This window comes from Pleurodeles waltl, chromosome 6 (assembly GCF_031143425.1).
Source record: "Pleurodeles waltl isolate 20211129_DDA chromosome 6, aPleWal1.hap1.20221129, whole genome shotgun sequence".
Lineage (NCBI taxonomy): Eukaryota > Metazoa > Chordata > Amphibia > Caudata > Salamandridae > Pleurodeles > Pleurodeles waltl.
Genome location: NC_090445.1, coordinates 1,443,121,304 through 1,443,145,897, shown reverse-complemented (window position 1 = coordinate 1,443,145,897; position 24,594 = coordinate 1,443,121,304). Strand labels below are relative to the sequence as shown.

At 42.4% G+C, this 24,594-nt stretch overlaps 1 protein-coding gene across 3 annotated transcripts in view; it reads right to left on the bottom strand.

Moving 5' to 3' along the window:
- Positions 1–24,464, bottom strand: part of SAMD8 (sterile alpha motif domain containing 8) — a 207,374-nt gene extending 182,910 nt beyond the window's left edge. The window contains exon 1 of one of the 3 annotated variants that reach the window (XM_069240866.1): positions 24,361–24,464. In XM_069240866.1, coding sequence (XP_069096967.1) covers positions 24,361–24,444 — 84 coding nt within the window. In that variant the 5' untranslated portion in view covers positions 24,445–24,464. Of the gene's footprint in view, positions 1–2,163; positions 2,387–24,360 lie in introns of those variants that run through there. The other 2 variants (XM_069240867.1, XM_069240868.1) reach the window with 2 other exon arrangements.
- Positions 24,465–24,594: the final 130 nt, after the last annotated feature.

Below are 24,594 nucleotides of genomic sequence, written 5' to 3'. Positions count from 1 at the left end.
CCGTAGTATAACTCTGGAGTTGCGTTAATGCATTTTCGAAGTCTAAGTTCCAAATGTGAAGAGATAAAGTCTTCGTGTTTGGTAACTCTTCAATCTGAATTTAAAATCCCAATTAATGGTGAAGTCAGATTTTAAGTTACAATTCTGAAAATGCCACTTTTACAAAGTTGGGATTTTCTTGCCTTATCCCTTTCGTGCCAGTATCCTGTCTCTGGTCTTAGGACTGGTTGTAGTTGCCAGTTGGGCTTTATGTATTACTCTCAGGCAGTCACACACAATGGGAGCTTAGGTGTGACTAAATGGGCCATTACAGGCAGCATGAGAGGGAGGTGCTGGGCCAAGCCTCACTCACACCTGAACTGGTTGTGTCATGTCTCCACATAAAGGGCTGCATATCCCTTGTAGTAGTCTGGAGCCAGGGCATGGAAAGCAGGGCATCTGTGCACTTCTAAAGCATGCCTCTAGAAGTTTCTCCCCACTTCAAAGGCACAGATGTATATATAAAAGGAGAACCTCAGACAGCACTGCTTCAGCACACTTCTGGACTTGTAGACACTGTCAGGAAGAAGGACTGCTGTGCTGCTATAAGGACTGACACTCTGCTGGACTGCTGCTCTGAGGGAACTGGTGCCCTGCAATGCTGCCCTGCTGCCTGCTAACGTCTTGTCTGTGTGAGAAGGACTAGATCTGTGCCTCCTGAACACAGAACTCAGAGTGACTCCAAGGGCTAGTTGGCTGGACTCCTGATTTCACACATCATGGACATAAGCTTCCAACAACTTTGCACCTGCATCTGAACTCTGCCATCTGAGTCTACCCTGCCAAGCAGTGCCACCTCAGCCCTGGACCTTTGGGAGTGGAATGAAGGTGCTTACCAGAAGAATTGATGTATCACCTCTGGTGAGGGGCACATTCCCAGGCAGAACAGACTCATCTTTGCACAGAACCGACACATCCACACAGCTACATGGATTGGGCTGGATGCAAAGACCTGCATCGCCTCTGCAGTCCCTGCAATCGACACATCAACCCAAAAGCATAGTGCATCCATGGCCCTGGTCCTCGCATCCCACGCCCAACCGCAGTGTCGACAGACACCAGACTCCGCATCACAGCCTTGCAGCTCCTCAGAGCAGTCGCATCGCCAGCTGCATCCCCGACACTGGACTTCACAAGGCAAGCCCCGTCGACAGGATCCTCAATGATGACGCAACAGGAACTTGCACTGCAGCCTTGCCGCATTTCCGAACTGATGCATTGCTTCGTATGCACAGCACATCCTTACATCGGCTCCACGCAACGCTCCACAGTCAGGATTTAAGGTACTTTGTCCCTTTAGCCAGCCTGCAATCCATCATGGTCAGCCTGAACTTGTGACTTTGTCCCAGTCCAATGCAACCAGATGTCTCTGGTAGGCGTTTTCAGCAACATTCTACAGTTTAGAATAAAAATAGATGCAAGGTCCCTTATTCCAGATGCCTAATGCTCACTCAGGAAACAGGAGGTTACAAGCAAAAACCCGCCTCAGGGTACAACCTTCAATCCAAAACATGCACACCGTGAGACACACCGCACTTAATAGCGGAACATTCTGGGTTAAAATCAACTCAGTGAAAATAGCCTGGAGCAAATATATGCCTCCTTTTCCACAGCTGTCCAAACCGGGGGCCATAACTGGCGTTACTCTTTTAAAGGTCTTAATTATTTGTCCTGCGTCAGTTTAATAGCTAAGCCAACCTGCCTTGGTCCAAGCATCCAGAAAAGAGATCACTGCAACAGGCTCATTCCACCACAAAGTCACCTAACCCAAGTATTCAGCTGCTAATGGCAACTTAGGCAGAAACAGTGAAGGCAGGCAACTGTAAGGCAGGCACAGAGCCACGTAAGCTAGTCTGAAGTAACTTTCTTTTGGCCACTTGGCTCTTTCGGTCCCAACGGATAGGTTTCTGCACATAAAAAAAACGAGTCTCTGTGTCTTGGTGAACGACTACTCAGACATGGGTTTTAGACTGAGACACTTGTTCCGTCATCTCTTAGAAAGGAGAACTTGGCACTGCCATTAAACATGTTCTTATTCACGGGCAACATCCCTTTGCATTACTCAACACCCTGCCTCCTCCGCCACGTCGACTCTTCCCAGGGGCACGTTCTGCGCAGACTAACCTTTGCCACATTGCCAGCTGCCTGGTGTGCCTTCATGCTTAGCAGGGGAATGCCAAGTCGTCTCGTCCACCCACAGTCTCGCCACTTCGCTCGTCTCTCCAGGGACCGCGGAGCACTTCGTGTGGCAGAGAGAAGTAGGTCACAGGTTATTTGAGCGGTTGAACACTGCCGCAACCGCTCCCTGGAACAGGCGGTGCGGCCCAAGCGACCCACCCCTGGGACAAAGGAGCTGTCACAACCTCGAGCAGTGCACGAACACGTGAGACTTGCAGGACGCACGTCGCTGCTGCACTCCTGTGGGAGTGTAAATTGGCCTGAGGGAACATGCCTATGCTGGAGAGGCTAACCCTCCCCGTCAACAGCGGCTGGTAACTACTAGTTACAATGTTACAGAAGCCTTAGCAGTTAGCAAAATAAGATATGGCACAACTAACTGGTCTGGCCTCGCCTCAGCACGCTGGTGCAGTGGTTATTAGGTCGAGTCTGTCTTACTGTGAAAGACATTGTGGGCTTACCCAGTCCTTTAAATGGAAAGCGGGAAGTGCCGGTACTCACCAATTTGACTGGGGTCGGTGTTAAGGGTCTATTAGGGGCTGCCTGGGGGGGCTTGGCTGTGAGGCAGGCAATTACGATATCAGTCTGAATGAATGAATGAATGAATCTTTACAATATCAGTATTTTCTTCTTCAGTGTAAAGCGCTCTAGTGCCCTTCTTCCAAGTTCGGCTCGCTTGTGCAGAGCTAGTTGGTATGATTTTTTGCTGGTTATTTAGTTCGAACTTGGACCGAGGGCATTAAAGTGTTTTATACAAGAAGCAGAGATTTTACACGAAAGCACAGGTTTTTTTTAGGTTTTTTTTATGGGATTATGTGATTTGCCCAGAATCGCCTGATGTTGAATCAACGTTGGGATTTGCCAAAACAAACCAAAAGTTATGCTTTCGTGTATAACTTGTGTTTCTCATGTAAAGCTCTTTAATGCCAACGGGTTAAGTTCACACTATATAAAACTGCAAAAAAGTACCCATTACGCACATATGACTCAAACTTGTCAACAGTAGTGTATTTTAGCGTTGGGTTGCCATGCAGCCTTACACTCTGACAGCGCACAAGTTTCAATTTCGGAAGCTCTTGCCCTTAGACTACAGCGCCATAATACGGCGGTACTGCTAATTAGAATGTAGGGCTGCAGCAGCAATCTGGCACCCTAGTACGTGGACTATCGGCAGTCACAGAGGCTCGCAGACACCATTCACCGGGAAAGCAGCGGTTTCAGCAGCACTTGCGCTGCATGCACCCATACTGCAGAGCTTGAGCCCAGCTGGCACTAGGAGTACCATACTCAAATAGCAGAATTTCCAGTACTCTAGGGGAGAACCCACAGAAGTGCTGGTACTCAGTACCGGCCTACTTAAAGCACTGAGCTTACCAAGAACTCACAGGGCTTTACAGCTGCCCTTTGCGTACCACTGGCTTGCTTTATTTCTCTCGTATGTGTTTGCTTTCTAGTCGCTATCTTTCCAGGTTTCAGCCTTTCCATTTTGTGTTTGTCGTTCCCAGGGGGCGAAGCCTCTTTAACATTGCTTTGATTGCCTGGCTTCAAAGGGAACTACTTTTTTTTTGCTTAACTACTCCGTGAAAGTGCACGTGTTTTCAAGTGGTCTTCCTCATTTGCTTTTTTACAGCCCCACACTGCTCTCTCGCCCATATGCTTTCCTACTCCAGCAAGCACTTGCGTTGCTGTCTTTTGTCTGCGTTCTTATCCCCCACGCTCCATGTTGTTTTATCATGTTGCTTCCCACTGCTCATTTTGTTGCTTCACCCCCCGCCCTCCCCCCCAAAACTTTATCTTTTACCCCCTCTGGAACCTACTCATCTGCTTTATTGTTATTAGTTTAAAGAGCTTTTTGCACAATTGTTTTTTAAACGATCCATCTCAGACAACCTTGGCAGTGGACCAAAAAATGTCAACCTATACTGGACAGCAGAGGTCTGACAATGTAGAGTAAAAAAGACAGAGGGTCTCTCTCTTTAACATCAGTGTATGGGTACGGCCACCAATAGTGCAGCAGGTGCAGAGGCAAGGGTGTAAAGGGAATACTGAACCCCATTTGTGGCTGTTAGTACATCTAAACCAGTGGATGGAGGGCCCATTTTCCTTGCTTATGTTAGCATCTAAGGGACTCTTTGTATGCCACTCCATCTGTTAGTTGCAGTGCTTAGAAATGTCAGGCTGAACGTAGGACTATATTGAAAATGATTCTAAAGAGGCCTTGCTACACCTCACCACATCTAATAGTTGTTGGTAACATATATTAACAATTCTCTACGGTATTAACAATTCTCTCTGGGGAAAACTTTCTTGTGTGGTGCCCAAGACCCTTTTTTCCATGTCATTTTAATCCCTTGTTCTTGAAACCTCCACACCAGTGTAATAAGATCCCATTCGGCATTGCAGGTAGCTCTGGTGAGTTAACACTCACCACTGATATCTGTTGGGATACCCTTGTCATGATTCTGAATTGTGACATGGATAACTTAGCCCTGCATCCTTTAAAGGTTAATACCTACAGTATTGCTGAAAAGGGTAATGTCAGCACCATTTATTTACGTAGCATAAAAATGAAAAAATTAATATGCAATGCTATGTAAAAAAAAAACAAGTTATTAGTTTTGGTATTTCTGACATACAGAAATCTCTTCTAACTCTACCCTTCCAGAGTAGACAGATTTTGAATGTTGTCACTTGTGTATTTTAATGGGTTTCGTGCTCATGGTTATTATCCCCACTGTTGTGAAAAAGAAAAAAATAGCTCAAAAGTAAAAATCATGAATAATAATAATTTCAAGGTACCTACTTTGACACATCATCCTATTTGTATATTATATCTTTATATTTTCTTTATAGAAAATTAAGAACAAATGCATATTTATGTTCAATATATTTTCTCCCTTGACGCATCTGTGAAACTGTAACTTACAAATCTTGTTGTGGGCTAAATAAATGGTACCACCTGAAATGATTTAATAAGCACCGTTCCATCCTACAACCCTTTTTTCCTCATTCTTGACACTACCGTTTTGGAGGGGCCAGTGGGGCCAGATTTGAAAACATTTAACTTGCTGGGGGCTTTGGTTTACAGCAAAAGAACATTTGAAGACCGACCTCTGCTGTATACCATTCTAAGGGATAGCTTAGGGTAGTGATAAAGCATGCCACCCTGTTCAGTGGATGAGAGCCAGCGTCTCCTAAGTACATACCTCAATCTCATCTGGACCCGTCCTTCCAGAACACTAAAGAAGCCCTCTCTGCCAGCCCCACTTTGGTGTACTTCGACACAGACAAAGACACACAGCTTTTTGTGGATGCTAGCCCCACTGAACAAGTTGGAAAGACAGGGCTGTAGTGAGTGGGCCCCAACAGACTATGCTAGCCGAGCCCTCACACGAACTGAGCAAAGATACTCACAAATCAAGATGGAAGCTATCAGCATCCACTGGGGTGTAGACGCTTCCCTCTATACCTGCATGGTTATTAGTTTGTTGTGGACACGGACCACAAGCCTTTAATACTGCTCTTTGAAGGCTCTGCCTCAAAGACACTTCTCCAGATTGAGAAATGGGATCTTCACCTGCAAAACTCTTCCTTTGTTGTTAAGTGTAAACATGGGTTCCAAAATTCGGCTATCTGTCCAGGCAACTGGGGGTTGCCATTCCACACTAGAAGAAACCCAACCTAAAGACACAGAAACATATGTCAAGTTGGTGCTTGAGAGGTTGCATCCTCTACCAATACCTCTAGGAAGATTCAGAGGGTCAGGGTGGAAGAGGACTTCATACAATTGACCCAAAATGCAGTGCATACAGGGAACTGAGCCACTTTAAAAGCTCATGTTCCACACCAAACCTCGGCAATGCAGCAAATCCTAACCATATCCTACAAAGTGAGACAAACAGACAAAAGCTAACGTTGCCAGAGGAGGGATGCTTACCAGCCGGGGACATCGACCGGTAATCTCAGAAACTCTCATCATGCAAGCGGTCTGGCAGGCTCATCCACACAGGGCATCAGGGGATAGCGAAGATGAAAAGTTAAAATCAGAGTAAAGTCGTAAGGGAGAAATCAAGCCATGCCTGATGTGCCAAGCAGTTGTGAACCCCGAATCTCTGGTTCCTGTCATCACACAAGAAATCCGTGTGCATCCTGGAACAGGGTGAGTGCGGCTTTGTTAGTCTTCCTAATTACAGAATGGTTTTAGTTGGTGACTTTTCCAAGTATCCCGAAGTGCAGGTCACAAGCAGTACCTCTGCCAATGAGGTGATCCCGCAGCTTGAAAAGGTAACCGCCACTCATGGACTGTTGCAGAAGTTAAGGACGAGCAATGGACCCACTTCTCATGAAGTAGAAATAACCAACTATTTCCAGCCCTTGGTTGTAAAGCACATGAAGATAATGTCCCAGTTGCTGATGGCCTACGGAGAAATGGAGTGAATTAGGAGAATATCATCATTGGCCATCCACATTGTACATGACAACCACCACTATCTCAAGAGTGTAGCATTTGTTGTACATAAACAACACCTGGTTCGTCACATCGAATAGTGGTGCGTATTAGGTCGTCCCCACTGTTTGAGGCTCATTTGGTTGGCTTAGAGGAGACTCTGGTTAAGGGAATAAAAGGGCGTGAACTATGGGCTGAGGGGCCAATGCGGGCATCACCGAAGTGACCACTAATGCCGTGTGTTTTACTGCCCTGACATCACGTCTGTGGGTAACTTATAAGGATACAGCCTCCTCTCAGCTTTATGGTAACATGCCCTTCGTCACAGTAAGTTGCACTGGAATAAAGGAGCATAAAGATAAAAGATCCAGCTCACGTTAGTTCCATTCAAATATCTGTTGCAAAGCAATTCTGTAGTATGTCAAAGAAGACTGGACACACGTTCGTAGACTTGAGTGCATATATTAGATTGCAGTTAAGTGAGTATTTTCCAGGGGCTGACGTTCGGCTTGGTGCCATGACAAAATGTCAGGGTCAACACAGAGAGAACTGGGCCATAGTACAAGCATTTATATCTTAACCAAGACAGGTGTGGGCCATAGGTCTTAAGTTGGCACCACTCTGGGGCTCAAATGAAGAATGAGCCATATATAACTCACAATACTGTCCCCTTTTTCCAATGAAAATGGAAAACAACACGCAACATTTAGGAATTAACATTGGCAAAGCCATAAATATAAAAGTTGATATCTATTTGCTTTGTCAAAGGTTTTCAGCCATGCAGTACATCATCCCCAAAGCTTCCCAGCACGGCTAAATTAGTCAAAAGTCCCAGAGCGTATCAGGCATGCACATGCCTACAAAATGAAATAGCTGTGTTTTTCTGCTGATCCATGTTGGATACGCAAACAAAACTTAAGTAATGTGTGAAAGTGCTTTTTAAGTGTGGGTGGAGAGCAAGACAGAGGGCACGGGTGGAAAAACACAGGGGGCACGGGCAGGGTAAGCAACAAAAGGGACATGCGGGCAAAGTGACATGAAAGGCAACGGGACAGATGCAACACAGAGGGTGAGGATGGCAGGGAGACTCAATGAGCGAGAAAGCAACGCAGAGCGGGCGGGACCGAAGGACACGGATAGGAAATCAACAGGGGGTGGGGATACTAGAGCGAGAGCAATATGGATTAGTGCAAGGAGAAAGCACACAGGCAACAGACAGCAACATGGTGTGCATACAAGTAGACAAGGGAGATAGCTGTAAAATACATCGACTATGATGAAGCATTAACCAATAAGAAAAAACTAGTGCTTGAAAAGCAAGCATGGTGGCTAGCAATTAAAAGAGGCTATGCTCAATTGGAGAGACAAACACAAGCTTGCCAACCTTGGACACAAATAAGAAGCAGGCACATGAGAGTGACAGGAATGAGATGCAATGCGCGGGCTCCAAAATCTGTATGTTCTTGGTTCAACCTAAAACAGAAGTAACGCTGTGCTAACGTAGTATGAACATGAATTACAGGAGAAACAATATTTTTCTCTTTTTATCCACTTTCTAGTTTAAATTATAAGAAAATTAGAATTTGCATTGCTAATCTGCAACCAGACAGCAAGGTCCTCGTTAGTTTCTGTGATCTTATATTGTCTTATTAATCTATTTTATTGCCTCTCGAGGCACATGGTTTCTTTTGAAATAATGTGCTAATTTGGGGGTGGGGGGAAATGTTCTTAACAAGCAAACGGAGTGCTCTAATTCTCTTACATTAAGGTTTTTCTGTAAAACACAGATGCATTTTTAAAAACATGTACTTCGTTACAGTGGTTAAGACTAATTTTGCATATAACTTTTGATAATTGACTCACACTAATCTTAAGATTTGCAAGACTGAAAGCAGACCCATCCTGTCCTCAGCAACACCAGGTCTACTCTGCTTATTTCTGGAAAGATTTCTTATTCGGTGCCATATACGATTTAGTGAACGATTTTTTGAACTTTGCAAGAAACTTTTATTTGATATATTGAACTGAATATGCTAATTTTGCTCTCGAAAGAATACCTATACCTAATGTGTTGTCCTATCCTCTAAGAGGAGTTTAAATATATTGGAAGAACAACAAGAACATTCCCGCAATACATGCTACACATAGCAACATTGTTTTACAGTACACAGCTCAAAGAAATAAAGAAGTTGATGAATAACGAACACAAAAGGGTATTTCTGATGGTTGTGTGGGGTGATGCACAGCATCCAGGGCTTAATTTGCAAAATAATAAGTTGTGGGGCCAAAAGTGTTTCTAAGAAGCCCCAAGCCTGCACTACTTAATGCAGTCTCTCAAATATTAACACTGTTTAGTCTTGATTCCACGTCATGCTACTTTCATCTGCCAACTGACATTTCCTTCTCCATTTCTCACTGTTGCAGGTTCTTGTTGATGTCTGCGTTTCCCAAGACACTGTTGTGTACATGCCAACAAACCCAACTGAGGAAGACTCCAGATTTTTGAAGTCAAAAATATCTTTATTTTACCTGTCTCTCCACTAAAATTGCCTGTGTTTCAAAGCATATTACTTGGGAAAATGCATTCCCCTAATTTTTCCATATTTATCTTCCTCCTTCTGTCCCCCTTTTCTGCCTTGCGTTCTCTTGTCCTGGGTCAAAGCTTGATTATTAAAAAAAAAAAAAAACTGCCAGCCCCCAAATATAAGTGTCCATGGGCCCCACTTGCTCAAATTAAGCACTGGAATGACTGCATACAAAATATCGCGTACATTATTTAGCTTATAGTAAGCACGTTTACACTGAGAAATTGTCGACAAAGGACTTGGCAGTGTGTGGAGCAGGGTTGGAACTAGGTTGAGTTAGAGGAATAATTTGCTCTTGTTTGACAAGTTATTTTATAGTAACCTTAAAACTGGGAGGTGGGGGAAGATGAATTCAATGGAAGTGAACTCAGTGTGGGCACCAAACAAGTCAACAGACAAAAACTTTGATGTCACAAAACAAAAGGTTTGGGTGTAACTAAAATATTTTTGTTTTCAGAGTGAGGATTGCAAGGACATAAGTATCTGGGAAAGATTTTGACTACCGAATTAGACATAAGTAAACAGTTTAGTTTTCAAGACATGAGCAAGTAGGTTATAAAGGGCCTTGTTTTTAGGTCTTTGCCACACTGCGCACACACTGTCTCAGAGAGTGTTGTATATACTTTGTGGGCTTTTCTTCAGCCCGCCCACAGGCTTCCCATTTGCTAGCTCCATTGTAAGTCTCATATTCTTTCTCTCCATTTGTCCATGGCATGCAAGCAGCATGCCTCTTCCTTTGTTTAGCCATCTTCAAGAGCATGGACCAATTACTACTATCCATCCAATGTTCCCATTTTAGGAAGTGTTTTTCTTTTTCTTTTTCTTTCAAACATACTAGTAAATCTTGTCACATTTGCTGTATGTTCAAAAACGGAGGTCAAATGTCGGACACTGTATTCCGAGGGCAGATTTTTACTTTTCTTTCTCAGATTTCAAAGTGAGAGGACGGTTGGTCTTTCAACACTTTGCCACTCACACTTTGCCACTCCCTTCATCATGCCTACCCCTCCTATTTCTTCTCATCTGCTCCCATATACATTTCCTCCACACTTTGTTCTGCCCCTGTCTCTAGTGTCCCTTTTCACTGTTACATGAGATCCCCACAAGACCCCTCCACCCCCACCTGCCACCAGTATACAGGATGACTTTTCTCTAGTGCCGCAATCCTATTGCAGCACTTTACAAATCACTATATAGAACATGTGTCGGATAACTGGCAAGGTTGCACATGCAGTTGAAAATACATGGAGTATTAAACACAAAGGGAAGATAAGCTCTGTTTCCATACACACAAAAAACGTTTTTGAAAAGATAGTTATGAAAGTAACTTTTAAATCGTGCATACAACTGAGAATGCTGTGAGTGTTTTTTTTGCATTCCTAGATTAATTCTCTAGTTTTCCTCAAAATGCAACACACAGCTGATAAGCGCTACAATTGTATCTCAAACTTAAATTTCTCCTGAAGACCTGCAAAAGCACTAAAAAAAACACCGTAGTTGGCGGCTGCCAAATGTTGGCAAAGCAACCTTTATGCTTTTTATGAGGAACTACCATATCTATTAGAGGTGAAGTATATGCTTAGCCTCGAAAATCAGAACTGGTTTGAGGACATCAGTGTTAATTGGTGCCTGAAGCAAAGGCTGTTGATTAATTACATTACTGTATTTACTGGAAACAGATGACTGAAACATGAGTGCTGATTGCAGCTCTCTAACATTTAGGACACAATACTGCACATACCCTTTTTTTATTCTTTTATTTGCATCAGATTCCCGGGGGAGGAAGTGTGTGTACTCTTTATTCACTAGGTGGGGGAGATGCAGTTCGTATAAATAGCACAAGCATGCCATCCTTTCACAAAATGACATCACAGTTCTGAAAGGAGACACGAACAGCAGCCAGTGGCCGGCACCACAATGTTCACACCTTAAAGAATGAACAAGAATTAAACACACACACACACACACACAACACCCCCCTCCCCACCCACCCCCACACCGACCGCTCCACCTCAGTATGCAGAGCAATCCTGCACTCAAAATCGGCTACTTTGTGTGGCACACATAGAACTACGCCACAGTCTGCTTACTGTTACAATGCTACAACTATATTTTTACACTCTCTGGCATCCCTTTTTTAGGTCAAGGCATGTTTTATAGAGAAGAAAGCCACTTCTGTACCATGCCAACAACTTACTTACACACTTACATTGTGTGCTCTTGGCTAAAAGACATTAAAAATGTCAGAGCCAATAACTCTCACATTGCTGAGACCAACTGGCTTTGCCAATGCTTGTTAGAAGATAGTCTTTTAGCCTGGTGATGACAGGGAGAGGTAGTGAAGTATTTATTTAGGTTCTAGAGAGTTCTAGTGGTGAAATGCATTACCTTACACAGTGGGTAGAATGAATGCAGGGGGGCACTTATAACCTACTGCAATAGTCAGGCTTGCTGAGGGAATAGTGAACTGATCAAAGTACTGGCACTTTGAAAGTGGCTGTCGGGGTGCATTTTGAAGATGGTATTTAGCAGCAGTAGTTGTGGTCATTATGAAGGACTCTGCACTGATAATAAAGCTGAAATGTAGCCCAGTAGTGTCGGGATGAGTGTTTTATGTGGTGTGAGTATGTTGTATGTTAGCATGGAAGTACAGTATTTCTATTTTAGAAGAGTTCTGCATAAAAAAGCAGGTAGCCATCCAGGGCTGGATGGCTCAGAGGCAGTAAAAGTCTCAAGCTTGCGGGCACCAGTGATTCCTACTGGAGGTGGCAACAGAGCTCTACGTAACCTACAATGTCTACAAACATGTTTAATGCTCACTAATTGCAGTTATTCTTGAAGACGAAGAGCAGATGGAAAACCACAAGGCCGTATGGGACAAGGCCTCGCATCTTTGCTGAGATACATAGGCAGTCTAACAACACTCACTTCACGGAGTACATGATGTGTTCAACAGTCTGTTCTGGATGGACCCTGTTGGTACAGGAGACTCAAACAACCCTGCGATGGGGTAGCAAGGGTGCCTCTGGCTAGAATACAAGCAAGGAAAGATCACCTCAATCCCAATTTTCAGTTTGGTAGTAAAAACAGTTGCAACTGCGGTGCCATGTGCCGCTCACATCCATGGGCTCGATGCTACTGCATCTGCTGCACCATTATTAGCGGGCATCTAGATCTCTGCGCTACACCACGAGCATTGTCTTAGCTCAGCAGACAGCAAGCAACACTTTGGAAAATGCTGAGTTCACATTCCAGAATAAACTGCCATGGACTGTGGTAAATAATGTTATCTCTTCACAAGAACACTTCTGCATTAAGACCGAGAGCTGGGCAGTTCACTGTCAGCACATTCTGACCTTGGACCACCACCAGCTCAGCCTGCAAGGGAAAAAAAGCAACAAAACTATCCCTTTCTTAGAACCCACTAATGGAGTGATTTTGCGTCATTCCCGGTGCTTCTTCCAGACATATAGCAAGCACATCGTAGCAAACAAAAATAGGAATGCAGAGGACATCGTGTTTCTATGAACACTGCTGATGGCGGTGGCCGGGCACTGTGAGCTCGCAGAGTGATGAGAGATATTTAAAGCCTGCTCTCTGATGTAGGTATAGTGCACTTCGTCTCATATGTAATGTGTGCAGAGTACATTTAGAATGTTGTGCGAGATATGTAAATGTCTGAGTACACTAACATGAATGTACAGCTCACTGTGTAATGTGCCATTACAGAATGAGATACACAAAGTCAATGTTTTATGTTAAGCTCTCTGATGTCTCTCGATTTGTTTTGCTCTCCATGTAATTTTTTTTCGTACTAGGTTGCGAATTGCAAACTGCACATGTAGTGCGTAAAATAAACTTCTGATGATCTCTGACAAAGTATGTCTACAGGGCCAATCCGGAGATCTAGGATTTTGGCACTATAAGAAGCACGATGCCTTGCTTTCGATTCGGACCCTTCAAATATACTGCAGTTTTCTTTTAGAAATCCCTGCGTTATTAATTAATCATAAATTGTTAAGCACAAATTCGTTTTTGTACTTGTCCACTGTATAATCTCGGTAATGGTCAGAACACACGACTAATAAGGGATCCAGAATGTCGTGTAATGCTAAAGCACAGAATCATACAGCCTTGCAGATCCAGCGCCGACAGAACGGGCAGAAGTGAGAGGCGCAGCACTGGTACAACATGTTGGGAGACTGGCTCGCTAGAAGTAACACAACAAATATGGAGAGGAAATATTGAATAAATAATCTGGCAAGGGTATTTATCTGCAGCTGTGGAATCCACTAGGAGAAGCTATCAGACACAACTGGATGCCAAAACGAACTCAAACACAAGAGTTTATCCACTGGCTCATCTTCAGCACCAGTGATACTAAAGTACGGCCCAGGCGATTGTGGCCCTCCTGATCTTCACATGAGTCCCCTGGTTAACTGTAGCCTTGGGCTGCAGTTTACTAGACAGAGCACTAACATTCAGAAAGATGGCCAGTAAAAAGGTAGGCATTTATCTGCTGTCTAAGTGAAGTAACAGAAAAGAAACACCACTCAACTTTAGGAAGCTCTTCATTTTTAAAGACCTCTTGTAACACTCATGTAAAAATATGATAACGTTTCTTTAAATTTCAAAAACATGCATTTCATTAACGTACAGAAGCATTTCGCCTTAGTACATCAGAATATAGCAGTACATTGAGAAGTATGTTTTAAAAGTGAGCTTTAAAAAAATGAACTAGAAACATTAATGTGGACACTTACCCTGATAACGCCAATATTGAACTAAGAGGGAAGCAAATTGTCAGATGTACCCATCTGGGTGGCCCGAGTTGTTTTTACAGGTGTATAAAATCATAGTTTATTAAATCAGACATAAGGTTTTGTGCAGGGCACATCCTGAACTCATGTATTTCAAGATGCTCTCATGTGATAATGAAGATAAAAGAGGGGAAGTGAAATAAAACAATTGCCTAGGATTACACTATATGGTGAAGCAGAGAAGCCAGGATTGATTCAATGTTTTCTGTTTTCAAATTGTGCAATTCTAATTTATTGCCATTCAATAATCAAGTTACTTCCTTTGTACACTTGACTCTCCACCCAAGGTAGCAATAGCCAGCAGAGAAGGCTTACCCCAAGGTGCAGTAAAGGGCACAGCATAATAATATTATCAGATCTACGACTAGACTAGAGACGGAGGGCTTAATTAAGAGGGCACACAGCATAAATGTGTTGGTGCTTAACCCCAATAATTTACTAAACCCCAATGTTTTACACATCCCGATTTTTCCCCTAAGCCGTTCGGTCCTGCTGTTTTGATCTTTCAGTAAAGGACACCACATTACCCAATATTAAACCTACAGATTAGCAGAGTAAACATCAAATAGATACTGGGACCACTCAGTAACGGAGTCCTAAATCAAAAATAAGTTTAAACGGTTTATTACAGAATTCTCAATATAAGCGATACAGAAAAGTGCACAGAAAAATCAGAAAAAGAATACATATTTAAGCAGTAAAATCCCCCATATTCAAAGTGTCAAACATCTAAAGACTACGGATAGTATTCTAAGGGAAAATGAACACCTCAAGTAAATTGGACAGAGTCTTGGAAAGAAAATTATAAGTCTCCTCCAAACCTTCAAAATAAGGTGCGTTTATAAACATTCTACATATATGTAAAGAATTAGCAAAACGGTAGATTCAGTGTAGCATGATCATGGTTAGCTCACATTGGCAAAACAAAAAGCAACACCCTAATAATTAAAACTCTTAGCACTATCCTATTTGTTAAGGTAAAAGGAAATCTTCTGTTTGCCTTCTCAGCAACTGCACTCCGGAGAAGTATAATACAATATAAAACATTTATCGAACAAAAGCTCACACAATTAGGTTTTTTCTACAGGCCTACATCAGAACTTTCAGCGGAAATCTTTCAAAATGATACACACAGCGGATGGTGGAAGGTTTCATTCACAATACAAGCTTTCTAAGGACAATAAGCATTTATGTCAAGGCCCTCTGTGCACAATGTAAACTGAGGGAAGAGAAGACTTGCAGGGGTCACTCAATGGAAGAAAGGCTGGGGGAGAGAATGATCAGGCGCGAGATGAACAGAACACAAAAAACGTCATCCAGTCTAATAAAATGGAACCTCACACGAAAATGTGGCATAACTACACTACATTATTAATTACACTTTTAACGTATATAATTAAGTTGTTTCAAGCTCATCAATTACGACCACAAACAAATCATTAAGTTGCACAAACAATTTGTCACTCAAAATGTACACATTAAAAAAAACTTCTACAATTGCTTTGCTTAACGTATGCCCACTGGGCATCCGTAACCCCTCCCAATGCCCTACTCTCACCATGCTGGTATCAATGAGGCCCTCAGGCCCACCACAGACCATAGTATTTGGTCTCTGAGACAATGTTTGCTTGCTGCTTGAGCCAATGATGCCGGAATGACAGGTAGCATGTGTCAAAGTGCTGTGGTGGTTTTCAGTGAGCTGAGCCCCACACAAGGTATCGATTGCCATTTCCATAAGCAAGTTAACATAGTTTCAGATCACAGAAGTCCCCCGTGACCTCAGCACTCTTAACGGATGAAAGTAATGTCCATCTTTACTGACTTTACATGACTTCTGCAATCACCAGGAATAAGAAAACAGCCACAAAAGCCTGTATCAGGTCTCAAAAGGTCTTGACAGTTTTGGAAGGAGACTAACAGATGCCTGAAGCTTAGAAGCCATATTTGTAAACCTAGCTGTATGGACTGGCACAGGACCATGTGGATCTTGGCTGCTATGTTTGCAAAGTTTTAATAACAAAAAAAAAAACAAAAGCAGCGAAAGGGTGGGTAACACGAAGACAGTGCTCTGTTATGGATAATAGCAACAATGAGCACCATACAAGGAACCAATGGCATGCCACTGCAAAAATGAGTGTTTTTGAAATTAAGTAGTTTTTATAAAACCAACACTTCGACACAGAAAAACGTGATGACCTCTTGAAATTGTGAAGGGACATAGCAGAACACAGTAAACTCATAACCAATATAACAACTATAAAATTAACAATAAGCAGAACCTTGAACTCGTACAGATTTTTTTTAAACTGCTAAAATCAAAACCACTCCTCCGTTTGGGTTATAATATCTAGACATTTCACCCATTTTTTATGACTCACAAAAAGCAAGCTAAGGCTGAAACGGAGACTGGACTGATGAATTTGACAAATTATTATGACTGGAGTTTTATAAAGCACATAGCTACCCAAAGGGTTTCCCAGCGTGAGTCTGTCAGGGTAAATCAAGTAAAACTAAAACTGCACACAGATTCAGAACAGCCAGGTCTTTAACAACTTACGAAACACAGAGATCTTGTTAGAAGGTGATAACAAGTTCCACTGATGAGACCCAGGTAGGAAAAGGCCCGACCCTCTTGATGGGTTCTCTTCACTTAGGAGAATGTGGAAAAACTGGAATTGCTGGAGCACAGAGGTCGATTTGGCTTGAATGAGAACACCAAAGATCTGAGATAATGGGAACCTGTATTTGACATAGGTTTATGCATATAGCACATGGCTTTGAAGTAGATTCACTTCTCAACTGGAAGCCCATGGAGATCTTGAAGAAGTCTGGTTGTAGACGGATATTTAGGTGGTGGAGTAGAAGTTTTGCGGCCACATTCTGAACTACTTGAGGCCACTCAAGTGAATGTTGCTGCATTCCAGCCTGGAGATAATCAGTGCCTGAATCACTGTTCTCTGGGCAGAGACAGGAAGGCATCGGAGTATTTTTTTTTTGCCATTTTAGAACTCCAAAGCAGGTAGACACAACCTCAGTGATATGATGGATCAATGAGAGTTTACGCTCAAGCCAGAAACATAGATTTTTAATAAAGGGTACCAGGACTGGAGATGCACCAAAAACCTCAGGCTACGAATGGTGCACCTCAAACATGAGGTTGGTTGCTCACCAAAAGAACCTTAGTCTTATTCGTATTCAGTTTGAGTGAGTTATCGTTCATCCATGCTGTCACTTTCCTAAGACAAATATTTAAAGTGTCAGCACTGAGACGCTCCTGAGATGACAGAGAGACAACAATCTGGGTGCATCTACATATGAGAAGGGCGTAAGACTGCAGCTCTCCACAATATCGGTCAGTGGCCGTACGTAAATATTAAACAGGGTAGGACTAATTGTAGAACCCTGTGGTACACCAGATGATAGCGGGTAAGGCTTTGACCAATCCAGTTGAGTATGTATCTGAAAGTAGCAGTCCTGCAGGAAAGATCTTAGCCAGGTCAGAGCCTTACCATGAACACCCATCTCCTCCAATCTTGTGTTGTAGTTTGCCTGTGTCAAACATGGCACTAAGATCTATAAGAATCAAGGCAGCAGTGCCACCATTATCTAACTGGAGCCTTAGATGTTTAGTGATGCCAAGTAGGGCTGACGTGCTGTTGCAGGTTCTGCAACCCAATTGGGAGGGGCGGAGGAGACCATTTGATTTCATAAACACCAAAGGAAGTTTATCTGATGTTTTTTTAAGGATTTTGGTCAATATATGCAGAAACAAGATTGCCTTTAGTTGGACAAATTAAGAAGGTGAAGATTCGTTTTTTTTTCTCCAGCAAAAGCATTTCCATTGCATGTGTCCATGCCTTGAGGAGCCCGACATTCTAAAAGTGAGCCACTCAGATGTTGAGTTATTGTTTCCAGAAATTGTGGACCTAATTTGCCAAAAAGTGAAGAGGGAAAAAGGTTTAGCGGTGCTCCTGATTTGATGGTGTTAAGGAACATGGTAAAAGTTGAGAGGTCCAAGGGCCGAAAAAAACTCAGTGTGCACTTATAAGCAGACAGAGGCAGTGCAAGTAGTATATAATTCCGTTAGTGGGTGAGGGCAGCCAGGGTCGGGTGTAGAAAGAAATGAAGCCCGAATATCGGCCACGTTTTTTAGGAAAAAATCCCACTAGTTTGTCACACTGAGGATGAGAAAGAGATACGGAAAGGAAGATATTGGTGGAATCTGATAAAGTTTTTACAGTTTGGGCCAGGGTTATTTTTTCTGAATAGATGGAGGCTTTGTTAGTACGGCAGTTTTTATGACAAGGTTTTAGAGTCAATCTACAATTCTGTTTATCATTTTGACAATAGGATTTGTGTCAAACTTTTTCCAAATGTTTACAATTCTTTTGTTTTGCGCAAAGCATCATTAAACCATGGGATGGGGAAAGCGATCTACGATGCGTAACGTGTGTACAGGTAATACAGAACCAAGAGAAGACCGACGCCAGTTATCACTGGTAACTGGGTCAGACTCAAATGTGTGACTCGGAACCGGACAGTCTGTCTACAAAGTGGTGTTCGAATTAAAATGTTACGTTTCGGCCAGTTCCTAGAGAAGGAAGGTGGGCCATGCTCCTGTATTCCAGGTACAGAAGCAATTGGAAATAAGAAGCAAACAGCGAAGTGTTCTGACCATAATAAGGGAATTGGACCATCTGTCTGCAGACCCTTCATATTGAAAAATAGGGGGCCGAGCAAGTGTCCAGCAGCATGGGTGGGGCGAAGGGAGGGGGGGAAGCGGGACTATTAATAAGATGAACATCTAGAGACCTGAGATCCTCTACCAGGGTTCATAAGGCCTCAGTGGGAAAAGATAAGACCCAAATGTTCCTGATGCTGAAAGACCTTGCTAGCAAAGATAGTTGGAGACAAGACCCGGATTGACAACCTTCCAAAACAAGATCACATTTCGACCTGTGGACAACTCTGAATGCCAAGTAAACTTTCTTCCCTATAAGAATAGGGACTATGAGAAATACACATTTAGGCCTGCAGGTTAAGAGAGTGAGGATGGCATGGATATCTTTGTTGAGATACTATAAACTGAGAAAAGACCATCTCATACAAAGAAGCTGTGGGAAATGTGCAGACCAAGCAGAGCAAGAGGAATGTATCACCAAGATTGATGTCTAGCAGTACAGAATCTCATTTGTGTGAAAGTATTTGGAAACATTTCCCCTGTTTGTCATGTTGTGTGAAGGCATGCTTAATGCTGCCAAGATGGTTGATAGTGGAATATAGCGAAAGTGGTTAGGGCAGAGGATTCTGAAATCCAAATACAATGGTTGCCAGTGAGCAGACAAGGGATTATGATGCAGTAGGAACAGCTTGTTGCAATGCCGATAAGTACATAGAGTGCCAGATACTTGTTGCAGCGGTGATGGTCTTCCAGGTGAACAAATGATTATACACTGTGTAAAAAAGAACTGCAACATGGATAAAGGTGCAGTGCATAGGAGTGGTACGTTTAAGAAAAATGTATTAGAAGCTCGTACACAGTCCACCTGTGACATCACACTCTTCACCCAGATGTCAACGATCTTCAGCATTCACCGTCCCACCAACAGTTTTCACCTATTCCGAGATGCGGTATTTTCACCTCCAATTCTTACCTCTCTCCTTAAACACTGAACCCATGCAATGCTTTCCCCTCAATAGCATCCATCCATTCAAGCTCAATCTTACCTCTCACCCTCTCCAGTTTACAACTACCCTCCTTAGGCTCTCAACAGATTCTCATTTCCCTATTCAATTGCACTACCCCAGCCAATAGTCACCTTTTCTGCCTGAAGGTGCCGCTGATCAGGAACGTGGGAGGGTTTAATCCCTACCCAGAAATAAAATGAAGAGCCAGAGACAAAATGAGAAAGTGTGCAGGAGGGAGACAGAAAAGAAAAAAAAATTGAGGCGAGAAAACATAAGGGTGGTGTTAATTAAAAAAAAAAAAAAAAAAAAAAAAAAGACTGAGGAGGGTGTAATAAAGGAGAAATAAAATACGGTGATAAAGCAGTTAGTCAAAGGGGGGGCAAGTTAAGAAATATAGAAATAGTTAGTGACTATAAAGCAAAAGGATAAGGAAGAAGAAAGGGAAAAAAGAAAAATGAAAGAGGGAAAGTAATAAAATAAATAAAATGAATGGTAAGGCAGAAGGAGGTGAAACGTATGAAAACGTAAGAGGAAGAAAAAAGTGAGAAAGATATGTTTAGGAAGAGAAAAATTGTAGGAGAGATTAAAGCTATTGAGTGAATTGCTTATCATGACAGAACTTGTTTCCATCTATTTTACCTACCATACTCTCACGTTCTTGAGCTCTATCCCATTTCTTTTGCCTTTGCTTTTTCTTTAGTTAATTATTTTTTCTACTGAAAACCTTGGCTTTGGGGGGGGAGAGGGAATTGGACAGATATACTGTTTAGAATGGTTGTGGATACTATTTTTATACCAAGGCAACTCTGATGTGCCTGTGGATTTTGTTCTTTTTGTACACCGAAATGGTATACATACACACTTGTTTTACTTTTTATGCAGTATACATGGTGAAAATAAATTGAAATAAAGGAATTACAAAACAAAAAGCAAGAATATAGCAAAATAGAAGGGGAAATGACAAAAAATGAAGAATGCAATAAAACAGAAAAGAAAAGATGCGGGAAGGGAGAAAGGGATGAGGAGAAGAAAAAAAGAATGGAAAGGAAAATCAAACTAAAATAAGCAATGTCATTGATGTTTGTATAGAATGCAGATTGAGAGTTGTGAGAAAGTCAAATCTATTGTACTAATGTGTAGACAAAAACATGTGAAATACTGCTGCTACCGAAATAAAGCGTTGCTTTACTTTCAGAAGCAAAGCATTTTTCATATGCTTTTGTCAGAGCTTGCCCCTCCTCCAGTGCCACTTGGCTGCTTTATGCAGATAACTGTTGGCAGAATGACATCCTAAAAACAACAGCAAAAACAGCGAAAGTCAGGGCTGGGAAAGTAGGGCGATCCCAGCAGAACTCAGTTCTGACAGCTATTTCTGGGCAAGATTCAGGATCCGGCTGACCCAGGGAAATATGCTGAATTTGTCCTGGTTCAATTTTCTAACACCAGAACATAATTCAGCAGCACCCGTACGTGGTCTGCTTTCTGTTCATCCGGAGCAGGAACCTGCAGATGACGAGTGGACTTCTTTGCACCTCAAGCTATGACTAAAACAAAGAACTGATTACAAGGGACATAAGCCCTTCTTTTACTGAATCATCATTCTGGCTGGAAGCCACCTCGAGCCTAACACCTGGACACTAATGCAATGGAAGGAAACAAAAACGCACAGCTTACCACTTCACAAATACAGTAGATAGACGAAGACCTGTAAGCAACTTTTCCATTTAGTTCAACTTCCCCGTGTAAGAGATGTGCATGCACTGTAAAAATGCCAGGTGAATCTGTGTGTATGAATAATTACACAAGTAAATATTTAAATGATGTTTGCCATTTGTTACATCCTTTTATAGTGCTATTCATCCCATTGTAGGTTATCAGAGTGCTTTACAACACACGCAGACACAATAAATCACAAAGATTTGCAATGCAATGGGTCTCGCATTTACTCGAGTTAGAGCTATTAGCATTGTGAATTCCTAACTGGACTTTTCTTACCACATAAATTGAAAGTGAAAAGCAAAACAGTTGACATATGCACGTCAATTTAAAGCACCATGGCCGCCACAAGCGTCCGCGCGAAGGAGAGACACGAAAGGAAAAAGAAAAGAAGTTGCTCGCAGTCAAACATATCGGCAAACACGCAATTATCCATGTAACAGGGTCGGTCCCCAAGGCGGTAACAACCCCCCTACCCCCCCCCAAACCCTCCCTCCCAAGGAAGGAAAAACATCAAGCATTTACCAATGTCATTAAAGGATTTTTGAAAGGCATGACCACGAACAAGTGAAAGTGATGGGCGTAAGGTGGACACATTTAAAAGCCCACATAGATTCTAACACATCAGAAAAGCAGCGCTTGCACACTGCTATGCTCGACCTAATAAAAGTGTGTAAAACAATGCACACAAAATGTTACATAAGACAATGAGGGTTATAAAGTGTGGGAAATACATACTGTCCATGCTTGTAGGCATATGTTAACAGTGAGTGGTCGGAAGAAACTTTGGGCTTGGTTCAGAGTTTGGCAGATGGGGGTCACTCCACCACAAACGTGACGGATATCCCGTCCACCGAACTATGATCCCATTATATTCTATGGGAATCGTAATATGGTGGACGGGATATCCGTCACATTAGTGAAGGAGTAATCCGTCCGACAAACTCTAAAACAGCCCCAACATCTGGATATAAAACAAAACACAGTGATTGGGGTTGTCTACACTAAAAAAGGCTTTGTTACTTCCCAAAGGAACCCTTCTCCGCAAACTTAGAATAACAACAGATTGAGGAAAAAACAATAAGGGTCTAAACACATCATTTACAGTTTGCATGCAGATCCTTTAAATTAGAATAATAGCAACTTATGAACTGGAAGTAATAAAATGATCTCAGTGACAAAAAAGCCCACTTGCCTAGCTATACAAAATACAAATATGTGATCTTTATGTTACACAATTTGTTTTGCAACAGCCACACTAACTGGCTATGCTACTTTAAGAGTCAAAACTGTGACTGAACAAAAACACAGAACTTTTCCAGAACTGCATTAACCACCAGAGTTATCTTACTCCTATTATAATCTGTTCAAAATTGCTAGGCGGATAAATATATCTGCAGTAGGTGTCTTAGCCCTGTAAAATATTTTAAAACGCATCCACTTTGAGACCAATTAAGTAATCCAGAACAAATTTACTGCCACATTTTCCCTTCTACCAATCTCTTTGCAGATTTTTATTTAAAATAAATGCATAAGTTGACTGTCAGACTCTGCTTTTCAAACCCCCATGATTCCACCTGCCTACCTGTGCCACATGTTGACCCTTAAATTATAGGTTACCAGTGTAAATATTTTCCAATTCCAGCACTGGCAAAATTCAAATACCCACATTGGCCTATCCAATATGTGACTGATTATCTTTCAAGCCAGACGCAGAAAAGAAGTGAAAAGGGAGCCAGCTGAGGAAACAGGAAGAAAGAAGGAACAAAATGGAAGGTAAAAACACTGCAATAAGAGATTAGTGAAAGCAGCCAAAGAAAGAAGACAAGAAAAGGGAAAGTGAACTTCAAGGCAACGAGAAGGAGGCAGAGAGGAGAGGGACAGTGGAAATAAACAGAGAAAGAGGTAGACATTTCGGGGACATGGTAATAACATTGAAAAATGATGGCGAAATCAAACCGGTAGATACGGGACATAACGGGAGTTAAAACTAGAGTAGATAACAAAGTGAAAGTAATCAGAAGAGTGAGGGAGTAACAACGGACCAAGAGGGTGTGTAGAAAACAATTTATGCGACAAAATAAAAGGTGATGGTGAGAGTTAAATAGTAAGGTAAATAATAGAATACAAGTTCTAGTTGCAGTTGAGAGGTAAAACCAAATGAGATGGAAGTGAAACAAAGTGACAGAAAAAAGGGGAGAATAAAAGTTGCATATCGTGAGGAAACTGGAAGAAATAGAGATGAGAAAATGAGACTCGTAAAGATGAATGTGAAATACAGTTAAGAGAACAGAATTTTGACTTGAGGATAGTAAATGCAGTATTAGGAAACATTGAGGTGACGGAAGGAGTAACTGAAATGCAACTGCGTGAAATTCATTCGTTCTAATAGCTCTCTCCTGCTTGTGAACCCAACATCATCTTTTCAAAATATACAACCTCCTAAAATACCCCTCCATAGAATTCCATTGGGTAACACTACTTGCAAACCTTGCATCACCCTCGAAAAATATGTATTCTCCTTTCACTTTAATGGGACCACCCTGTTGAACATCTCGATTCAGCCTCAGCCGAAAGCCGCTTGGGTGACAGTTATGCCTTCTTATTCAGTTCACACCTTTCACCATCACCTCTCCACTTCAAGAACTGCTGCTAACGAGCATTCTCCTTGCTCTCAGCTCCCCCAAGCGCTCAGGTTACTCAGATTAACCCTGTATTCCAGCATGCAGTCTACATTCACGCTCTCACCTGCTTCCTACCCCAAAACCTGTAACTACCGCACCTTCCCTACTGCGCAACAACACTTTCTGACCTTTCGTCTCTGTCCTCGCATTGGCAAAATCTCGAAACTGTAATTTTTGAGCCGTCGTTTGAACTCCCTGCTTACCTTTCGCCCAGAGCGCGAGGGGCTCGGGCTCCCCCGGGCATAGCCCGGTGCTACCTTCGTGAGTCTGTAGATGCTCAACACCATAGAAACCGAAAACGGACAACTCAAACTAACCAATAGTTATGCGCATAGAAAGGGGACTAAGCCAGCATCACCTCTTCAACAGAAGGCGGTTGCAGCCTCCCCTCATCATGGAGCTAGAGAAAGGACTGTACCCGAGCTGGGATTAAGAAC